Here is a 21,729-nt window from a genome sequence, read left to right as displayed (position 1 = left end):
CCGCACAAAGCGGGTGGAGCCCGAAGCTCTTAGGGGGCCGGGTTACGGACGGGACCCCGGTCCCGACCCCCTGCTCGGCGGCGGCGGGTTTCTGCGTAGTGAGGAGAGCTTTGCCTCACTCGCCCCGCCGCCTCCTTCTGCGAGATGGTGCACTCGCAGAAGTCGAGCATAGCCTTCCAAGACTCGTCGCCGCCAAGCATCGACGCCACGACGCCAGGCAGCGACAAGTCCGGTCCTATCTTTGCGACAAGGACACGGCGCTGCACCTCCCAAGCGGGGCAAACAGCGAGCGTATGCTCCGCCGTGTCCAGGTCGTGTCCACAATGGTGGCACCTCGTCGTCGGCTCAGCTCCTATCCGGTGCAGGTACTTTCCAAAGCATCCGTGCCCAGTCAGCACCTGCACCAGACGGAAGGTGAGGCGTCCTCGGCCACGATTCACCCAGTCATAAAAGACCGGGCAAACCGCCTCGACGGTCCGTAGACCCCACGTGGGGTTGGCCAACCGCCTCGACCACGAAACACCGGACTGTTAACGTGTTGTCGTGTTTCAAGGTTTTTTTTTTTTTGCTTAGATGAGTGGACGAGCTCACACCCCACCCGGCGCTAAGTGGCTACTGGAGCCCATAGACATCCACAACGTAAATGCGCCACCCATCCTGAGATATAAGTTCTAAGGTCTCAATTATAGTTACTTTTTTTTTTCTTTTTTTTTTTCCTACCTAAGCTGAGAGCCTTGAGAGGCTATATCAGCGTAACCCTAACTTTAGTAGGTGAGCTCACGGGGCTCAACCTGACGATGTTGCTAACACGAACCCTAGCAAGAGCCGTGCTTCGCAGAATCTACCACCGGATCGGAAACGCGACCCACTGAGAAGATCCGGCTAGAAACTCAGTGGGCTGTGTCTGAGAGTTAATTTACTCGTCGAGCCCTTCGTCGCAAGCGACGGGTTCGACGAGAACGGTGACCGGTGCTTGAAGTACCTAAAAGCACCGTTAGTGGATCGGGAGGATCCGAGATGACGTGTTTTGGGCGACGTCGACTGCTTTCCATTCTGTCCGCAGGATCGGGAATGTAGTTACCGGCGGCCACGATGAGAGGGTTCTCGTGTCGTGCCGCTTTATCGAAGTGGCGCATGGACGCCGACTGTAGATACTTACTGATGGACTCTAAGTCCAGGTCGTCATGGAGGTCGACGTTCCTGACGAACCACGGGGCTCCGACACCTATCCTGCAAAAACGGGATTGAATAATTTGGAAAGATTTTAAGTGTATGCGGGCCGCGTGAGCGAACACTACACTTGCATAGGTCATGACGGGGCGTATGCAAGTTTTGTAGAGTGTCACCTTATTTCTAAGGGACATTTTACTTCGCCTACATATCATCGGGTAGAGACGTCCTAGAATGAAGGCGGCACGATCGCGTACCGTCTTGATGTGGGGGCGGAATGTCATCCTACTGTCGAGGGTGACGCCTAAATATTTGACCTTCGGGGCCCACGGTATGGGCTGGTCGAACATCGTGATCGGGCGAACTTATAGTTACAACGGCTGCCCCGCCCCTCAAACCGAAACGCACCACTGCTTCACGGCAGAAATAAGCAGGGTGGTGGTACCTACCCGTGCGGACTCACAAGAGGTCCTACCACCAGTAATTACGCAAATTATAATTTTGCGGGTTTCATTTTGTTGGTGTTTCAAGGTGGGTCGGCATTTACGTTATTGACATCTATTTTTTTTTTTTTTTCCTACCTAAGCTGATAGCCTTGAGAGGCTATTTCAGCGTAACCGTGGTTAGTAGGTGAGCTCACGGGGCTCAAACCTGACGACGATGCTAACACGAACCCTAGCAAGAGCCGTGCTTCGCAGAATCTACCACCGGATCGGAAACGCGACCCACTGAGAAGATCCGGCGAGAAACTCAGTGGGCTGTGTCTGAGAGTTAATTTACTCGTCGAGCCCTTCGTCGCAAGCGACGGGTTCGACGAGAACGGTGACCGGTGCTTGAAGTACCTAAAAGCACCGTTAGTGGATCGGGAGGATCCGAGATGACGTGTTTTGGGCGACGTCGACTGCTTTTCATTCTGTCCGCAAGATCGGGAATGTAGTTACCGGCGGCCACGATGAGAGGGTTCTCGTATCGTGCCGCTTTATCGAAGTGGCGCATCGACGCCGACGGCATATACTTACTGGTGGACTCTTAAGTCCAGGTCGTCGTGGAGGTCGACGTTCCTGACGAACCACGGGCCTCCGACGGCTATCCTGCAAAAACGGGATTGAATGATTTGGAAGGATTTTAAGTGAGTGCGGGCCGCGTGCGCGAACACTACACTTGCATAGGTCATGACGGGGCGTATGCAAGTTTTGTAGAGTGTCACCTTATTTCTAAGGGACATTTTACTTCGCCTGCATATCATCGGGTAGAGACGTCCTAGAATGAAGGCGGCACGGTCGCGTACCGTCTTGATGTGAGGGCGGAATGTCATCCTACTGTCGAGGGTGACGCCTAAATATTTGACCTTCGGGGCCCACGGTATGGGCTGGTCGAACATCGTGATTGGGCGAATGGCGGAGGTGGAGGTGTTGACGCGCCTAGTCGGGAGAGGGATGCTCAGCGTGGTGTTCGGAGGGCGACCCCTTTTGAAGAGCACCGCTGTGCTTTTCGTGGGGTTGATGTCGATGCGCCACTTCCGAAACCACTGTCCGACGGTGGTAGCTGCGGTCTTTGACATCTACGAGCTCCGGGAACCATTTAACACAAGGTGGACTGTAAGTTCATCCCCTCCATAAAAGCGTTTTGAAAAGAAAACGCCTACTGACCACTGGACGAAGTCTGTCAACTATTAGACTACCAATCGGTTCCGAGAAAAGTATTAATAAACATTATGTTCTGGGCTTATTTTCACATTTTGCATGGCTAAAGGATTAAAAAGTACATACCTACAAATTATTAAAATCAATGCTAAATTCACAGCGAAATAATTTTATATGGTTCAAACATTAATAACTTTTTTAAAACATACATGCACGCGCTACGATACTACCTATGATCAAACTACGCAAATAGTCGGTATTTCGGCGCTCTGCACTCTATGCGTATTAATAGAAAGTCGTGCTACCTACTAAATAATTTAGTAACCGCTTTACAGGGTTTTTTTACCTTAAATTTTTTTTTGTGACCAAAAAAAGACTTATCGGCTTATTCAAATTCAAAACTTGCATATATTCAAATTGTCATACATAACAGATAGAAATCTATTTTGGAAGCCTGTATCTTAAGCAGTAAGACCTTCTACGGGTGGGTAATAACAAATAAAAATTACACGGAGATACCTACATATTTATTACCATAGAGGGCCAAAAGTTTTTCGAAAACAACTTAAACGCGGCAGTCCGCAAATACGCAAGCTTACTACGGACGGAAATGTCGTGACATCAGATCAAGATGAAATAATCCAAGTTGTGGAGAAGTTCTACGGTCAATTCTGTAGCTCCGTAACGCTTGGACCCACAGTAGCCCAGCAAGACCCACGTGCCCCTCTTAAGAAGACACAGGACGGAAGATCTGCCGGAAATAAATCTATATGAGATTAAACATGCACTGAAGCTTATGAAGAAGGGGAAATCACCGGGCCATGATAAAGTCACATAAAAACAACTTCAGTACGGAGGAACACCAGCACTTAAGCACCTTCAAGTGCTGTAGTTACTGGTAACGACGATAGACGTAGGCTTACAAGTTGGAGTTATGGTAAACTATTCCTCAAACTTCGAAGTAGTGCCTTCCAACTGAATCGAAACCGAAAAAACCACGCCATAACCGATCAAAAGTCAGTCATGTGTCTGTTTGCTTTGACTAGCGCGGTGTTGTGTACTGGGAATTTTTGCCGGAAGATCAAACGATACATAAAGAATAGTATCTAGGCGTTATGCGGCGCTTAAGAAACCAAATTCGACTAAAAAGGCTAGATTTGTGGAAACAAGATTATTGAATTTTGCCCCACGATAATGCTCCTTCGCACAAGGCCATCATTGTAAACGAAGTTTTGAACAAAAACTTAACATACACCATCGAGCAACCACTTTATTCACCAGTTATTGCTCCAGCGGTTTTCTTTCTTTTTCTTAAAATCAAATTACGGCTTCGTGGCTCCCGTTTTCATTCGGTAGAAGACACAAAGGAGAATTCGCAGTGGGAACTGAGTTCAATTCCGGAAAAAGCGTTTTATTTATTTATGGGTTGGCTCTGCTCCTGGCATTGCGGATGTCCACGAGCGACGGTAACCACTCACCATCAGGTGGGCCGTATGCTCGTATGCCTAAAACAGCAATAAAAAAAATCTTTTCTGAAGGAGCACAGTTTGAAAGTGATAAAATAAATTTAGGTTTAAAACCAACATTTTGTGTATTATTAATATTTTTTCGGTATTTGACAGAATAGTTAATCTCCTCCTCTTCCTCGCGTCGTTTCCTCACTGATGAGGGTCGTGACCATCATCTTTTGAAAATTATTTATCAATGATATTAAGTGTATTATCTTTGAATGATACTTTATTTTCGCTACACTACAATTCATACAATTTTCCGACAATGTTGCTCTTTACTTCTTCGGTGCCCATATCATGATAACGTAGTGATTACTTGCTCAGTGATGCTTATATTATTTATCTCGAAAAGAGTTTTAGTCGGATTATTAAGATCCTTTTTTTTATAGGCACGTAATTTATGGGTATAGATATTTGTCAAAGTCCATTCTAAAGAAAGACAGAGCGAAACTAATCAAAGAGAAAGTAGTTTTGAATTTAATTAAAGAAAATTCAGAATGGGAAAACATTTCGGTGAATTGGGTTTCATTAGGGGAATTGTTTATTATAAAATGTCTCCACATGAACAAAAAGCCTTTGCTGGTGCAATTACAAAAGGAATCCCCAATTTTGTGACAAGAATGCTTGCAACAATTGCGTACTGGTTACCACGTTAGTACTCGCTTTTCTGTTACTACGATTTTTCCAAACTTATTTATTTTTTACTAAATATCATGACTTGAACTAAATTATAAATTATATGATTCCGGAGCGCTTATGTCATAAAAAAGTTCGAAGCGAAGTTATGTCTTCACGACCATACATTAACGTTGACAAAATTATTCGACAGCTGCAATAATCGGAACATGTATCTACAAATATGTCGAAGAAGCGCATCATGCATCTTTGAGAAAAAACCCAAGAGACTTTATGGATGAAGTTGATCCTAACATTTAATGTTTTATTAATTGTAAATTATTTTGATCCAATACATTGGCGGAAGAATTACATACTTTTTTTTAATTGTCGTCAATAGCAGAGCCTATTTCGGCCCTGAAGCAGTAATGCGCTTCGGTTTGAAAGGTGGGACAGCCGTTGTACTGAAAAAAAGGAGACCTTAGAACTATTATCTCAAGGTGGCGTTTACGTTCTAGTTGTCTATGGGCTCTGGTAACCACTTAACATCAGGTAGGCCGTGACCTCGTCCACCCGTACCCATAGCCTTAAAAAAGAAGACCGTTGTGCGATGAATTGGAACGTTTGCGTACCTTTGCCGCTAGGGGCGCTGTTTCAACTGCATACGAGTTAACTTTTACGCTAGCGAGAACGTTAAAAAACTCGCACTGAGCAGTGTCACTTTACTGCGAAGGGTACCTATGACCAAAATACCTAGTACTAGATATACCTACTCGTGAAATAGCTAGTCTTTCCATAAAAATAGTTAAAAGAAAACATTGATTTTTTTCTATTAACCTCTGAACCTTTATTACTGGAGTGTGTGTGAAATTATACATGAATGTAATAGCTCTTAATTAAATTAACAAAAGGCTCTCCATTTATCTTAATACAAATCAAACTTTAAGTGTTATATCCAGTTAATGATTAAAACACGCTCTTTCTCCATAGGGAAATTAAAAAGACCTTATAGCATATGTTAGACTTAGCTACCTACCTTCTCAAGAATGGTATGGTGATATACCTCGGCTGATCTTTTGGTACTATTTATATAACAGTAAAGCTCGAACACTCCTTGATAAATACCCCCACCCACGAAACCATCAGCAAAGCCGAATAATTCACACGTCCTTCTAACGCTATTGAATAGTTGAGAAGCTTCTGCAGATATTTGAGTATAAACCTAATTATTTTGTTTTTAAATAGGCAATGTGGCAAATGTGGCTAAATAGGCAAAAAACCCTCATCAATCATTGTTTTGATCTGCGACCTCCCTTTGTGTACAGCAGATAAGATCAGTTACTTTCAGACAAGATGTATTCGTTTTTTTAGTAGTCAATACGAAGTGTTCCATAGATAATATACTTAATATTTGAGATGTTCGGACAGACTTTCACTATCACACACACGATTATATATTGGGACGAAGTTCCTTACGGCAGGCTTGGAGGGGATAGGGATTTTGCTGCGCGACCGAACTGAAAAAAATGTGATAGTAAAACCGTAAGAAAAAATCCGTGGAAAAAAGTGCGTGGAATAAAACCGTTAAATGAGACGTGCGCAGGCGCGAGCGCGACAGTCGTATACACAAGCGAGTAGTGTATAATACCTTTCTCTTTCTCTTTCTTTTTTTTGCAAATTGTGTCGATTCTACATTAGCCGAAGGAACTTCGTCCCTACTTGGTGTCCCACGACACCACATTTTAGTTTTTTTTTAATTTTTGCAGTTTGGTGCATAGCATAGATAATTTTTAAGGGATTTTATGACTTGGTAACTAAGACCTTTAAGTCATGTCTTATTTTATTTTATAATCTTATTGACGTGACAACGTCTTATAATTCGATGGAGCCGGCTGCATGCACGAAAAAACATGACTCATGCGGCGTTACCTCGCTCTGAGGCGTTCCATTTAAGGCTTGAAGTGCAAGCGAAAGCGCGCAACGAGCGACAAAGAGGCACAATCAGCCTCCGCGTTCGGCAGCGTTCGACATCTGTCTCTCTCCTACTTGAGTGAGCAATGCCTCCGCGTGGACAGCTGCTATACAATAGTACATTTACATGTTTTCGTCAAGTATGAAGTTCAGTGAAAAGTGAATGTGGTGTCAATTGTTTATAGCAACGATAATTGCGATAATTGAAAAATGAAACCATTCCATTAGTATTTTTTTATGACGACATCCGTTTTTTTATGAAAAATGATAATATGGAGTGAAATGAAATGAAATGAAGATGATTAATTTGAGACATTAATCAACTGGGATGAAATTAAATGACATGAGATGAGATGATATGGGGTGAAATATAATCTCAGTAAAATGGTGGTCATTTATTGAGATTTTTTTAGTGGACTTTTTGGAGGATCCCGAGAAGTTACCTCCAGTGGCTTTGTTTCATTTTCCCACATTTGTGCACTTTCACAGATATTAAACGTTAATAAACCACCGTTATTACACATGTAATCCTGAAGAAACACTAAATAGACAAAATAAAACAAATCACACAACTTCACTGCTTGCGTTCCCGCCAAAAAGTCCTAGCATAGATAATACACTTAATATGCATAGATTATATATTAATATCAGTTTGACGTTTGAGATCAGTGAGGTGCATAGATAATACACTTATTGTGCGGTGATTACTGATGAAGATAAAAATTTATTCAATTGAAAACATAGTTTGTATAAAATGAGAAGTGAACACTTATTTTGCTTAGTTTTGTTAAAGCTTCAGTTGAAGCTAGTGTGCTCTCCCAACGAGAACAATAGAATCACATAATTTCTTTAAAATGTCGACAGTTTGCTTTTCAGCTGGTGATATTTATATTCCAATTCAAATTCAGGAAAGCGATATTTATGGTGGGATAAACCTACTTCTAAAAAACCTAAGACCTACATGGCCTTTAGAAAACGTAAAATTCAAGGTCTGTATCTGTAAACCTAGTGTAAATATCAACAGATAGTTTGTGAAAATAAGTGTAAGAGGAAAATAATTTACATTAGGATTTATTTCAAGGTTTTCACGGATGGAATAACTAATAAATTAGTTTGTTGTCAATTAAGTACTTCACACAATGAAAATGACATAGTCCTCGTCCGGATTTATGGAAATAAAACAGATTTACTAATTGATAGAAAAGCTGAAGTCCGGTGAGTTATTTACACAGCTTACACAGCTTGCACATTTTTTATATAATACACATGTTGGTACAGCTAGAAAAATCTTGCCAAAGTGTAGTTCATGCAAAGCTAATAAATAATACTTTAGTTCATTTTAATAGTATTCATTATTGACAGTGAAAATTGTTAGTAAACATTAAAAGGTGATATAAAATCTGATAAACCAATTATTCTAAAAAATTATGCTACAAAATGCCCTTTGGCAAAAATGAACATCTGTTACACTTCACAAGTACCACATGTTACATATAAATCAATACCTTTGAATATGGTATAGTTATCATGGGCTTGTAGCATTTTTGCCTAGTCTATCACTTATCTTAAATAAATGTATTTCCATATTCTTTGTGTGTTGTTTTTCTATACATAAAGCTTTTCCTTTAGTGGAAACAGTAATAAGCTCCTAAAAGTACATAAACTTAAAACAGCTCTAATTACTTTACCGGTAATTATAGTACTGGGCAAGAAATAATGCACATCAACCTCTAGAAAGAGACATTCAGCTAATTCCGGCTTTGTAGAGCATTGTCCCTTTCGCACACTACATGTGTTACATTTTGTCAGTCATTCGACAAATGAGGTGGAGTACGGTTGCATCCAGTTCAGAATATATATAGAGTGGTGTTAACACCCCCAAATATAAATGATTTAGAATTGTACTATTGCATCTTTAGGAAAAAGAGGAAAGCCTTTACATGGTCAGTCTCGTGAAATTGTCTACAAAGTGTATAAATATTTTTAACTGAAGCTGACAAATTTAAAAATCATGAAGATAAAGACGTATATAACTATTTTAAGAAAATACAAGAGTGAGTTGCAAATGTCAGTGGAATTTCAAGAAGACTTTTGAACAATATATTAGAGGAAGTCAGTACTGAAACAGATTCTACTGCAATTAAGTTCACTACCCCGTAAAAAAGAAAGATCAAAAAAGCAATTTCGTTTATATATGGATGATTTTGATTATGATGCGGTGCGAAAAATGGTGTATGATTTTCACTTACGATTTAATGAGCTGCCTACAGTAAAATAATTCAAAGCTAAACTATCGGAGGCTATTAATTACAATGGATCTGACAATACGTTGAGAAAATTACTTCATGAAATAAGATTTCAGTTCATTAAAATGGAAGATAATAGAAAAGTTTAAATGGAAAAGCACTATGTAAAGCACGAAGTCGTCGTGGCCTAAAGGATAAGACGTCCGGTTCATTCGTATCGAGCGATGCACCGGTGTTCGAATCCCGCAGGCGGGTACCAATTTTTCTAATGAAATACGTACTTAACAAATGTTCACGATTGACTTCCACGGTGAAGGAATAACATCGTGTAATAAAAATCGAATCCGCAAAATTGTAATTTGCATAATTACACCTTGTGTGAGTCCGCGTGGGTATGTACCACCACCCTGCCTATTCCTGCCGTAAAGCAGTAATGCGTTTCAACTGTATTGAGTGGCCCCAACAGAAAGGCTATGTAGCTTCTAAAAATGTGGGTATGAATTTAACTACAGTTAAACATTATTGGCAGAAAAAGTAAACATGATTGGGACTGAAGTGGAAAAAGGTTTGCGATCATGCAATTAAATGTGAGAATGAATTTCGAAGATTTCAACACAGTCTAGAAAATTACACTGATAGACTGGTAATAAATACTGCTCATAGCGACAATGATATTGACTTCATTGAGAGCACTGATAGTGAATCGGAAGGAATTGAGGATTTATAATTGTTTTGTCAGAATGTATCACTTTTCAAAATAAATAAATCAATACGTAAACATACGTTTTTTTACTATAATCTAAGGACAAAACTTATAGATTTTTTTTATAAATAAATAAATAAAAAGAATGGATAAAACAAGCAACTCACAATAATTATTGTTTTAACAGCTCTGACTAGATACTGTTAGTATTTCGTGCGAAAGGGACAACGCTCTACAAAGCCGAATGTCTCTTTCTAGAGGTCGGTGTGCATTATTTCTTGCCCAGGTACCAGTAGTAGAAAAAATGTTATTGTCTTTATAAAGTCATATGTTCAACTAAATTCTCCCTGTTTGACAGATTTAAAAATTGTGAACCATACTTAGATACATGGTATATGCTTTGACACCTTTGGCATTTTTTGTTATTGAGTGTTATACCTTTGGTTGTGTGTATGTGTTTAATTTTATACCATCCAAGTGTCATGAGCTCCGAACAGTGGCCGGCAGGAGGTTGATGAGGAAAGCTGAAGATTGAGCTCAGTGGTGTGGGCTGGTGACGATGATGATAATGTAGTGTCAGCATATAGGAAAGCCAAAAACCTTCAAACACCCTGACTTGTAGGCATTGCTCAATGAGGATCCATGCTAAGTGCAAGACTGGCTTGCTTCAGCATTAGGAGTTACCAAATACTAATATATATACAAAATATAGATATATACCTGTATATTTTTAAATATACAAACATATACATATTAAAAATGCAGACAAAGAATGAAGACATGTTCTTCACACCACTGTTTACCCGAGGAGTGAATCGAAATCCATGATGCAGCAGTTAGAGACATTTACTACTGCACTACTGAATCTATCATTTTACTTCATTGTCTATCTCAAATCCCTTCAAACTAGAAATTAGTCACCCCAGAAATAGTCACAATGCTGGTACCCATGCACGCTCACATTGCATGTTGGAACTTGAGAGGTAAACCTAAAATTATAATACAATAAACATTAAAAAAAACTCCAGTAATTTGAACAAAACCAAAAAAAACCATTAGTCAATTAATATTAACAATGTCATAAAAAACAGAAAATCGAAATAAACACTCATACTTATTTTAAACCAAGTAGATAGTCTGCTGCATGGGTCATGCATGTGTAAGGTAAAAATAAGTGTTCAATAACAAAAATCTTTAGTTCGCTACATTACTGCTTGGATATATTAAATTCGTCTTTTATTCCACATAAAGGTCATATCATAAAGAGTAAATGAATTTTTTTTTTTAATAACTGTCTTTTACTTTATAATAATAGGTTGGGGGAAAAGTTTCTTCGCATTTTTTAAGAAAATTCACAACATTTTTGGAACGAATTCCTTATCGCGCGTTGTGAAAGGGGGCTAGACGGAAAAAATTCTTACGAAAAGTTGTCACGACACTTTTTGCTATAAATTCTTACGAAAAGTTGTCACGACACTTTTTGCTATAAATTCTTACGAAAAGTTGTCATGACACTTTTTAGATCCGTCATTCTGACCAATCAACGTGTAGGCGCTTATCGCGTGATATTGCTCGTATCCGATTGGTCCGCCTAATGAGTACAGTTTCTCGAGATAGCGTTTCAACAATAGTAATTTAGTTCATAGTATTGTCTTTTTCTTCTTCATAATGCCGTAATTTATTATTATATCTTAAAAAAAAAATTACAATTCCTTCACTAATTAATCGAAAGGAACTTCGTTCCATCCGGGTGTCCCTTGACACCTCTGAAGTTTTTTAATATAGTTTATTTACATTTAACTAAAGTTTGTAGGTACTATTTTGTTCAATAAATTTTTGCAATCTTGTAGGTAGGGACATGATCCCATTGCTTTAGAAATTTTGAGGCTTCTGATCAAAATACCGCGACAATTAGTTTTGGCAGTCCTCTCGTGATATTAATCTGAAACTGCCTAAAGAATTCTGAAGAGACCGAAACAGGTGGAAATCTGAAGATGCAAGGTCAGGACAATACGGCGGATGCATTAACGCCTCCCAGCCAAGCTCTTAATTTTTGCTGAGTGGCCAAAGATGTGAGAGGTCTAGCGTTATCATGTTGAAAAATCTTGCTTTAATCTCATCAGCTGTTGTTCGTAGTAGAGTTCAGAATCGATGGTCCGGCCTGGTAATAACAGTTCATAATGAATAATGCCCTTCCAATCCCACCACACACACAGCATCACCTTGTTGCGAGCTAACCCGGGCTTCGCCACAGTCTATAAAGCTTAACCGGCCTTTGACCACGACCTTTTTCGCACGTTCTTGTCGTACGTGATCCATTTTTATTCACCAGTTATCAGCTTCTTCAAAAATGGTTCGGTTTCATTCTTCGTAATAAAGAATCACAAATGAGTACACGGTTCATTAGGTTTCTTTCAGTGAGCTCGTGCGGTACCCAAATATCGATATCTTTTTTGTGTACCCAGTTTTTTTCAAATGCGCCAAAACTGTTTTGTGGTCGATCACTGGTGGTAGGACCTCTTGTGAGTCCGCACGGGTAGGTACCACCGCCCCGCTTATTTCTGCCGTGAAGCAGTAATGCGTTTCGGTTTGAAAGGTGGGGCAGCCGTTGTGACTATACTGAGACTTTAGAACTTATATCTCAAGGTGTGTGGCGCATTTACGTAGTAGATGTCTATGGGCTCCAGTAACCACTTAACACCAGGTGGGCTGTGAGCTCGTACACACGTCTAAGCAATAAAAAAAAAAAGATCCCCATTTCTTCAGCTACGTCGTAACTACTGATATGCCGATCTTGTTCCACTTTTTCAAACATGGCATCCATTTTATCCGTAATAGGGCGACCAGAGCGACGTGCATCTTTGACATAAAAATTTCCGGATTGAAAACGCTTAAACCAAATTTGTGCTACTCTCACAGACACTGCACTAGTTCCATAAACATCGCAAATTTTTTTTGTGGCTTGCGTTGCTTTTTTACCTTTTTTATAGTAAAATTTTAAAATATATCGAATTTCTTCATTAGATTCATTCATCTTGACAATACGAAAAATAAATAAAAATCACACATTTTCCTAATTTGAACTTGGAATTATCTTCTTTAAAATTTAAACTTTTAATGATACCAAAACCAGCTAGATACAAATAGATAATAGCCAAAGAGATTTTATTACAAGTGCATACATACCTACTAAGTATAATGCGAAAAGACTTTTTCCCGAACCTATTATATTATACCATATCCTAGTTTACTTTGAATTATTCTTGAAGAATGACAATAAATTAGCTTGCTAAAAAAAGACAAAAATCTATAACATAATGAATTTACAAAATCATAGGTATTTTTTTTGTTCACAGAAATATAAAAACTCTTAGCGCTCTCGGTTTAGCTCCAAAATTATATGCTGTATTTGAAAATGGATTAATTTATCAGTACTTCCCTGGAGACACTTTAAACATTGAAACAGTACTTGACATAAAAATATGGCCTCTTGTGGCCAAGCAAATGGCAAAAATGCATAGAGTTGAACTTGGAAAAGAGGTATGAATTGATTAGATTTTAACGTAATCGAACCACATCAGAGCAATATGACTCTTATCATACACCAATAGGGAATTAATATTCTAGGACCAAAAAAAAACAGCCTTTGATTTTTTTATTATTTAATTTCATTTTTAATTTTATTGCTTCAGGAGGGTAAGTCCCGAACAATTTCATTGAATTGTGTTTTATTATTGTTGTGAATTTATAATTATGAAATGGAAGATGAAATGTGGTAATATATAGAATTTATCACTTTTCTGTTAGATCCGCTTATCTTATCTTACATTGTTTAAGTGTTGCTTAAATAACATCATTTTTCATTTTCGGTAAATATTTTATAATTCATTCTGACAATAGATATTGTAGCTTAGGTTCTGTGTGGACGAACTGCACCATACTGTAACGCATAAATTATGCCACAGAACTTTGATCTTTAATCTCTTTAGGGACATTGGTAGAAACGTGTGCGTTTTTTTTTAAATTATATATGAAATTTTACGCTAAATGGCCACATATGTGAAAATATTTTGTTTTAATTAATAGTTACTATTTTTGTATTTTTTTTTTACTTCTGTGGATGTTGTAAAAGGCGAGGAAGTAATTCACTGGAGAATTAGCAACAGCGATATCTGAGTATTATACCAGTGTACTGCGATCTCGAACCGGCATTTACTAGGGTCAAGACGTACTTTTAGAAGTGAACTATATCGCCATAGGCCCTTAACACAAAGGATTCGACCAGTCATCCTTCTTGAGAATTGGGTAAACATAAGCAGTCTTCCAACAAGATGGAACTCCTAAGATAAGCGACAGACGTCTGTGATCTAAGGGATGCACGATTTTAATTGCAAGAAGCAGCGCGACTCGCTTGACATATGAAAGTTAAGAACCAGATCTCCCTCAAGACTACGCATTGTGTATGCGAATCTCAGACATGGAGTTATCACAATGGTCAATGTTCGGTTCCTACGTCATCCCAGATATCTGCCCCGCTTCTTAATCTTTTTGCATGCCGGCAGATGCGAAGGAATCTGGAGGCAGTCTCTGTCCGTATGTAAAATTTTAAGAACTGAGGCGCTATTTCAGCTATGCTCGGACGAGTAGGAGAGCTCACGGGCTCAACCTGAGATAGTTTTAAGTAGCCCTACCAAGAGCTGCTTCGCTGAATCTACCAATGAATCGGAATCGCGACTCGCTGAGAAGATCCGGCGAAAAACTCAATGAGCTGTGTCTACATGTTGCACGTCGAATTTCGACGAGTGTGACGAGAAGAGTGATCGGTGCTTAGACCTCATAAGCATCGAGAATAGATCCGGAGAATCCGATAAGACATGCTTTGGGCGACGGCGACTTTGTGTTACTCCGTCGCCTAGATCGCATATGTAGTTAGAGACGGCCACGATAAGAGGATATAAAGATGCGCCCTTATTTCAAAGAAAAAAATATTATCTGAAAAGTTCTTGTATTACATGCCACAATTGATTTTATGAGGACAATTGAGTTATATACTACAAGCTACCATCTTCAATGTTAAAAAAACAAACAAATTACGATGAAATTAAAATTATTCAAAAGTATTAATACGTCTACTATAGAAAGTTTATATTTTCAGGTACAAAAAGATCCAATGGTATGGGATAAAATTGAACAATTCCTAAGTTTGTTGCCAGAGAAATTCTCTACAGAAGTCAAACACAATAGGTGACATATTTTTACGAATTAAAGAGCGACTATTGAACTAAATATGAAGTTATTACGAAATATTATTTTTAAGATTTAATATATTAACCCAATCTTTTAATCAAATTAATTTATAAAGTAAATGTAAATTTAAAAATGAAGTATGTGTATATGTTAATCAGGGGATAATACAGTAGTAATAGTATAGTAATATTGGGTAATATATTTTTCCCTGTAAAATCGTCGACTCAGCTCGAAAGAAAATAAATTCTTTTAATTTGGTTAGGAGTTTTTGTTTTAAATAACAATTTTAAATCCACAGCGTTTTCGTCTCTGTTGTAGATTTGTGAGTAGCTTTGGGTCAGTAACTAAGCTAAGGATTGAATTTGAGCGTCTAAAGTCTCATCTAATCAAAACGGAGAGCCCAATAGTGTTTGCTCACAATGATTTGCTTCTAGGAAACGTTATCTTCAACAAAGATGAAGGGACCATCTCTTTCATAGACTATGAATATGCCAGTTACAATTATCAGGCGTTCGATATAGCTAATCACTTCAACGAATTTGTCGGTGAGTATATATTTATTATATTCGAAGAACAAACAAGTGTGTTATGTTTGACTGCGCGGTGTTTAAGCAGCCATTATAAAATAGTTTTAGGATGGGTGGTGGTATTCACATTTTTATGTCTCTGGACTCCAATAACAACTTAACTCCAGGTGGGCCGTGAGCTTCTTCAACCGTTTATGAAATAAAAATATAAATTTAACCAACATCTTTCGAGTCGGGTCAATGTAACGTGTAATAATCATGTAAAACGTAGCGTAGATAACCCATATGGCCTAACATGTGGGAAAATCAGTTTATTCAGTAACGCCGGGGTTCAAATCCCATAGTCAGACACGATTCAATAAAAGTAAATAGATACAGGTACCTAACACGTCACATACAAGAACGAATTTCAGTAGATTTGTAAAAAACTATACTTAGTCTGGCCATAAATACTGTTACAAAGGAAAACAAAAAAAAATTCTATGGCAAATCACATATTACTTTTACATTGTGTTAGTTTAATACATAAATATAAAACAATTTAGAGTATAAAAAGCTTATTCGAAGTGGTCTCCATTGGCTGCAATACAGTATAAAGTAAAGTCCAGTGTCCAGTATGCAATATTTATCACCCCACTCCATTTTAATATCGCAAAATATTGTACAATGTATTGGCGCCAAAATGAGAAAACTCAATGAGCAATCATATAAAAATGACAGATTCCAAATTCAAATGTAATATTTTGTTTATATTTAATTGTAACAGTATTTATGGCCAGACTAAGTAGACATAATAAAATTACGCAATACGAAAGCGGCACTGAAAATTTCGGGAATTAACGAAGTAATACAACATTACTATTTAAAAATGTATTTATTGCTTTTCGAAGTATTCGCCGCGAAATTTGACACATTTTTCCATACGATGGAACCAATCATTGAAGCAACCATTCCATTCGGAAGTTGGGGTCTCCAAAATGGCCGTTTTGTAGGCGTCCACAGCTTCGTCAGGTGATGAAAATCTCTGTCCACGCAATTTATTCTTTATTTTAGGGAAAGTATAGAAATCATTAGGGCTTAGATCGGGGCTGTAGGGCGGATGGTCTAATAATTCTATGTTTTCTTGCTCTAAAAACTCTTTTGTTCTGTGCGCGGTGTGAGAACTCGCATTGTCGTGATGGAGGATGATGCGGCGGTTGCAGTTCTCTTTACGGAGTTCAGAAACGACCTGTGGCAAACAAATGCTAGCATACCATTCTGCATTAACCGTTCTTTGTCCCTCAAGAGGAATAGTCGCATGGCCGGTTTTGGAGACAAACGTGGCCACCATTTTTTTTGCAACACTCCGTGAACGAACAATTTTTGTTGGCTTTAACTCATTTTCGAACACCCAAACTCGTGACTGGTTTTTTGTTTCGGGTTCGTACGCGTATATCTAGGATTCGTCACCTGATACAATGTTGTATACAGCATTTGAGGATCCTGCGTGGAATCTTTCGAGAGTTCTGACGCACCAAGTAACGCGAGCCGCATTTTGCTCTTCACAGAGCGAATGCGGTATCCATCGGGAAAACAACTTTTTTACACCTAATTGTTCATGCAAGATTATTTGTATTTGACTCATGCCAATGTCTAAAGTTACCTGAATTTCGCGGTATGTCACATGTCGATCTTCCTCAATCAGCTTACGCACAGCATCAACGTTTTCTTGGGTGACTGCAGTTTTTGGACGACCTTGACGGGGATCATCACTGAGCTTGACACGTCCACGTTGAAACTCAGCAAACCAGCGATAAATTGTGGTTTTGGATGGGGCTTCATCACCAAATGCAGAAATCATCCGGTCAACACACTGTTTTTGTGTTAAACCACTTCGAAAGTCATAATAAATCATCGCTCTTGAATTTTCTCGAGTCAATTCCATTTTCTCAACGACTAAACAAGCTTGACAAAACCTCGTGACAAGACCGAGAATCTTTTTATAAATAAATAAATGGTATTCGATTTTTAAAACCAAGGAGTTTTCAATTAAAAAGTTTTTAATATGACAGGAACAGTGGAAATATTCCATTCCCGATACTTTTAGTGCAGCCTAGTAAGTGATAAGCTAGTGTTATAAACACCTATGAATAATACCGTCTATTTCGGCAACGAAGTCGACTAGCGTTGCGTTTTGAAAGGTGGGATAACCCATATATAGTATATTTTTTACCCCTCCTGGCTGAGCCTTTGCTCGTCCTGGTGAAGCTGGAAAGGCCTCCGGGCCACCAGTAATCTTTCCATCATAAAAAAAAAGTATAATTTAAAATTCGAGCTCATGTCTCAAGATAGGCAGGGGGTATTCCAATTCTATTGTCTGCGTTTCCTTATCTATGTAATTACGGGTAGACCGTGGGATCGTCTGCACACATCGAGAAATACAAAGAAACTTAGTACGATACATTTTACTTCGTAGTTATATTCTTTTGTTTTATTATTTAGATAGTGCATATATTATTTTATAACTTAGATATATTATTTTATTTTGTTTTATTCGTATATAATCAGGAAAAAAGTTATAAATATGTCTGCAATAGAAAAGTAGGAATTACAACTTCCGTCCCCGCCTAGCTGCAATTATTCCCATAAGCTACCAGCAATAAAGTAGTGAAAAAATTCCATAACTATCATTATCTTTAGTATTGCATAAAGCCATCTTTATTATAATTTACAAAATATAATGTGTGACACAACTTCGGTTATCAAAACTTTTAATAAGAATATTTAAAATCTCCGACCTTTCGATTTGAGGTTATCTTACCCACTGGAATGAAATATGTAAGCTTCTGTATAATACTGAAATACACGAACAGTAACCTACTTAGATACGTAGGTACTAAATAAAATATACCAGCAGAGATTGCGGCTTTGATAAATCGTACCATGCATATAGACAACATCACCGTAGCATAATTATACAATATAAAACTAATCATTATTATGAGACGAATATCTCAGTGGCGTAGCGTAGGTGTCAGCCGCCCGGAGTGGAAGACAATTTTCCCGCCCTTTTATTTAGGTATTTCACTTTGATGTGTACTATACATTAATTCTTGATTTTTTTTTTGGCAAGAGCAGTCATCATTATTTTGCATTATATCTACAGGTAAGATTTTAAATAAAAAAGTGTATCTAAGTGTTACAATCGCGTTTATTTATACAAAAAATATTCTACTTCAACCAGTTATGGCAGCCACACACACACAGATATAATAATAATAAAATGTACGTAAGGGCTTATTTCTAGCAACATTAACCACAATTAACTTATTTATACTTAAAGGTCTTAGTTACCAGGTCATAAAATCTCTTAACTTATTTAATACTGTAATTAATGATGAGAGCGATTATTGATTTCGAAGAAAACAATTAACAACTTAATTTTAGCTGCAGAAAAAAACAGATTTCTCTTAAACCTGGGTGAGAATATAAAAATCGTTTTCTGAATATGAAACGATATTTCTTTGTCTATCAAATTAAGTTAAAATCATCATCACCCGACAAATTTTTTTAGGGGCCCAAACGCCCATAGAAAATGGGCATTGTCCTTTGATAGAAACCTCTTAGTGCTGCTTTTAGATTTTTTTCAAGTATAGAATTTATGGACGTTCTAGAAAAACTAATTTAATTTAGAAGATTATATCTGTCTCTCTCACTTTGACAGCATATAAACTAACCACGTATTAATTTTTGATTAGCTAATTTATGGGATCATAGGATTTTTCTTATTGTTGGACTTTACGTATATTTGTTTCCCACGGTACAATAAGCTCTACTAGTATCACATGTTTGGTTTCTCTAGAAAAGAGTTTTATGACTGGTCTAGAAGACAAAACACCGACATCCTCGGGGATTTAATACTGTTTTTCATAGGTGTCCAACAAAATAATCCAATAAGATGCCTAGGATTGACTGAGACTTGTTATTGGATTTTATAACTGGGCCTCCTTATAAGAAGTTTATTTGTCTTTTTTGTAGTTAAGCCTTTTTGAGCTCCAACTATTGAGAGACTTAATGTTCACATAGGATTTTAAAGGAGCGCCTTATGCTGCACTAATACGTGCTTGGCTTATCTTATTGCCTCTCCACAGGTATAGCTATGTTTTTCGGAGACTTTTCCCAATCTTACCAAATTAGGTACTTTAGTCTCGAAGAGTCATTTGGAAGGCGTTTTGATAGAATTTGAATAGGGCAAGAGACCAATCATAGATTAAGGTGCGCCACTTTAAAGCTGCAAAACCAAAGTATTCTGTCTCAATTGCACTGTCGTGTTTTTCGTTGCACCCCGGTATTGAGATCCGGTCACCGTCCTCGCCGAACCCGTTGCTTGGGCCTCGACGAGTAAATTAACCCATAGATACGGCCCACTGAGTTTCTCGCCGGATTTTCTCAGTGGGTGCCCTTTCCGAACCGGTGGTAGATTCTGCGAAGCACGGCTCTTGCTAGGGCCAGTATTAGCAACACTCCAGCTTGGGCCCCGTTAGCTCACATACACGTCAAGGAGAAGCTGAAATGGTCTCTCAAGGCTATCAGTATAGGAAGAAAAAAAGGTATGGGGGAACAAAAGAATCCGGTCGGACCGTTTTTAATTATTACGTGATGGCAAATAATTTTCAAATACATACGATTTTATTTATTTATTCCATACACGGGTGAACGAACTCACAGCTCTCCTTATTTAAAGCTCGTAGACAACAAGCACATATTAAATAAATTTTGACATGTTTGTTCACAGGATTATCAATTGAAGACATTGATTACCAAAGATATCCGAGTAAAGACTTCCAACTTGCTTGGATTAGAGTATATTTATCGGAATATTTAGGAACAATGACGCCTGACGCTAAAAGCATAAATACAGTTTATGAAGAAGTACAAAAACTTTCGTTAGCTTCACATTTTCTTTGGGGTATATGGTCACTAGTGCAATTTGAACATTCTGATATTGATTTCGATTTCGGAAGGTACGATATGTTATCTGAAAAATATTATACTATTTCGGATTTCTTGAAATTTTTTTCAATAATTTTCAGGCTATAGGACCCATTATAAGTCTAAAAACACTAATCGAGATTTTTGGAGAATGATTTATATCAAGACCCTACTTTTTCTGTCTCGATGCATACCTCCCAATTAAAAGGTTAATAAAGCCGATAGTTTCGATACAGTTGAGACCTTAATACCTTTGTCTCAAGGTGGACGGAAATATTAATCTTATAATAATTATCTGGTCTCTATGTATACCGATAATTGCCAAATACTAGGTGGAGCATGGGCTCGCTTTTCATACAATAAATTCTGATAAAAATGATTTGTTGTTAAAATGGGTCTAATGGTACACTATATCATAGTTTATTTACTTTTTTCAGGTATGCAGAAATACGTTTACAGCGATATTATCAAACAAAAAATGATATTTTAAGTGTATGTACTTAATTAATTAATAATAATAATAAAATGGACATTTACTTGTAAAAGTACTTATTTATAAATTCTATAATTTATTGTTGAAATATCAATCTTAAATAAAAATGCGGAGCATGCGAATAGTTTTTTAATCCTTTTCTACATATTCACTTACCTATCCTTTTGTCGTTTGTCCGGGGGCCATTTATCTATTACGAGATTCCCGCGCCGAAAAGACACGTTGTTGTTTGTTGAAACCACACATTTAACGTCTCTTTGAATGTCACAGCCCGCTGTGGATAGAACTGGGGGGGGGGGCAAAACGACACTGCGTCCGCCAACACGGTGATTCTGCAGATGCTGGGAGATATCGACACGCGACAAACCGACAACTGGTTGCTCTATGTTAATAAGTCTGAAGCATACTAGAATGCTGTTAGTCTTCCAGGCGTCCTCGACTTTTCAGGGCGCCGAGCGAGGCTATTCCTGCAAGGGCCGTAGCTGGGCATAAGCTCTTCACCTGTACCCGGCTCGATAACAGCAGGTTAATGTGAAGAGAAGAACTCTTTTCGTGCTCCAGTGCTTGCAGTCCAGTATATAAATTATATTTTCGCGTCGTAGATACGACAGTCCGCAGCGAAAAATCTGGCC

The 21,729-nt window shown here is 38.2% G+C and overlaps 1 protein-coding gene across 1 annotated transcript; it reads left to right on the top strand.

The window, feature by feature from the left end:
- Positions 1-7,577: 7,577 nt before the first annotated feature.
- Positions 7,578-21,219, top strand: eas (ethanolamine kinase 1). Its single transcript, XM_028181761.2, has 7 exons — positions 7,578-7,899; positions 7,992-8,125; positions 13,216-13,399; positions 15,015-15,103; positions 15,425-15,651; positions 20,408-20,636; positions 21,042-21,219. The coding sequence occupies exons 1-7, from the start codon at positions 7,765-7,767 to the stop codon at positions 21,106-21,108; spliced, it is 1,065 nt and encodes a 354-aa protein (XP_028037562.2). The 5' UTR covers positions 7,578-7,764; the 3' UTR covers positions 21,109-21,219.
- Positions 21,220-21,729: the final 510 nt, after the last annotated feature.

This window comes from Bombyx mandarina, chromosome 13 (assembly GCF_030267445.1).
Source record: "Bombyx mandarina strain Sakado chromosome 13, ASM3026744v2".
Lineage (NCBI taxonomy): Eukaryota > Metazoa > Arthropoda > Insecta > Lepidoptera > Bombycidae > Bombyx > Bombyx mandarina.
Note: the sequence above shows the minus strand (reverse complement) of the source record. Positions and strands in the feature narration are given on the sequence as shown.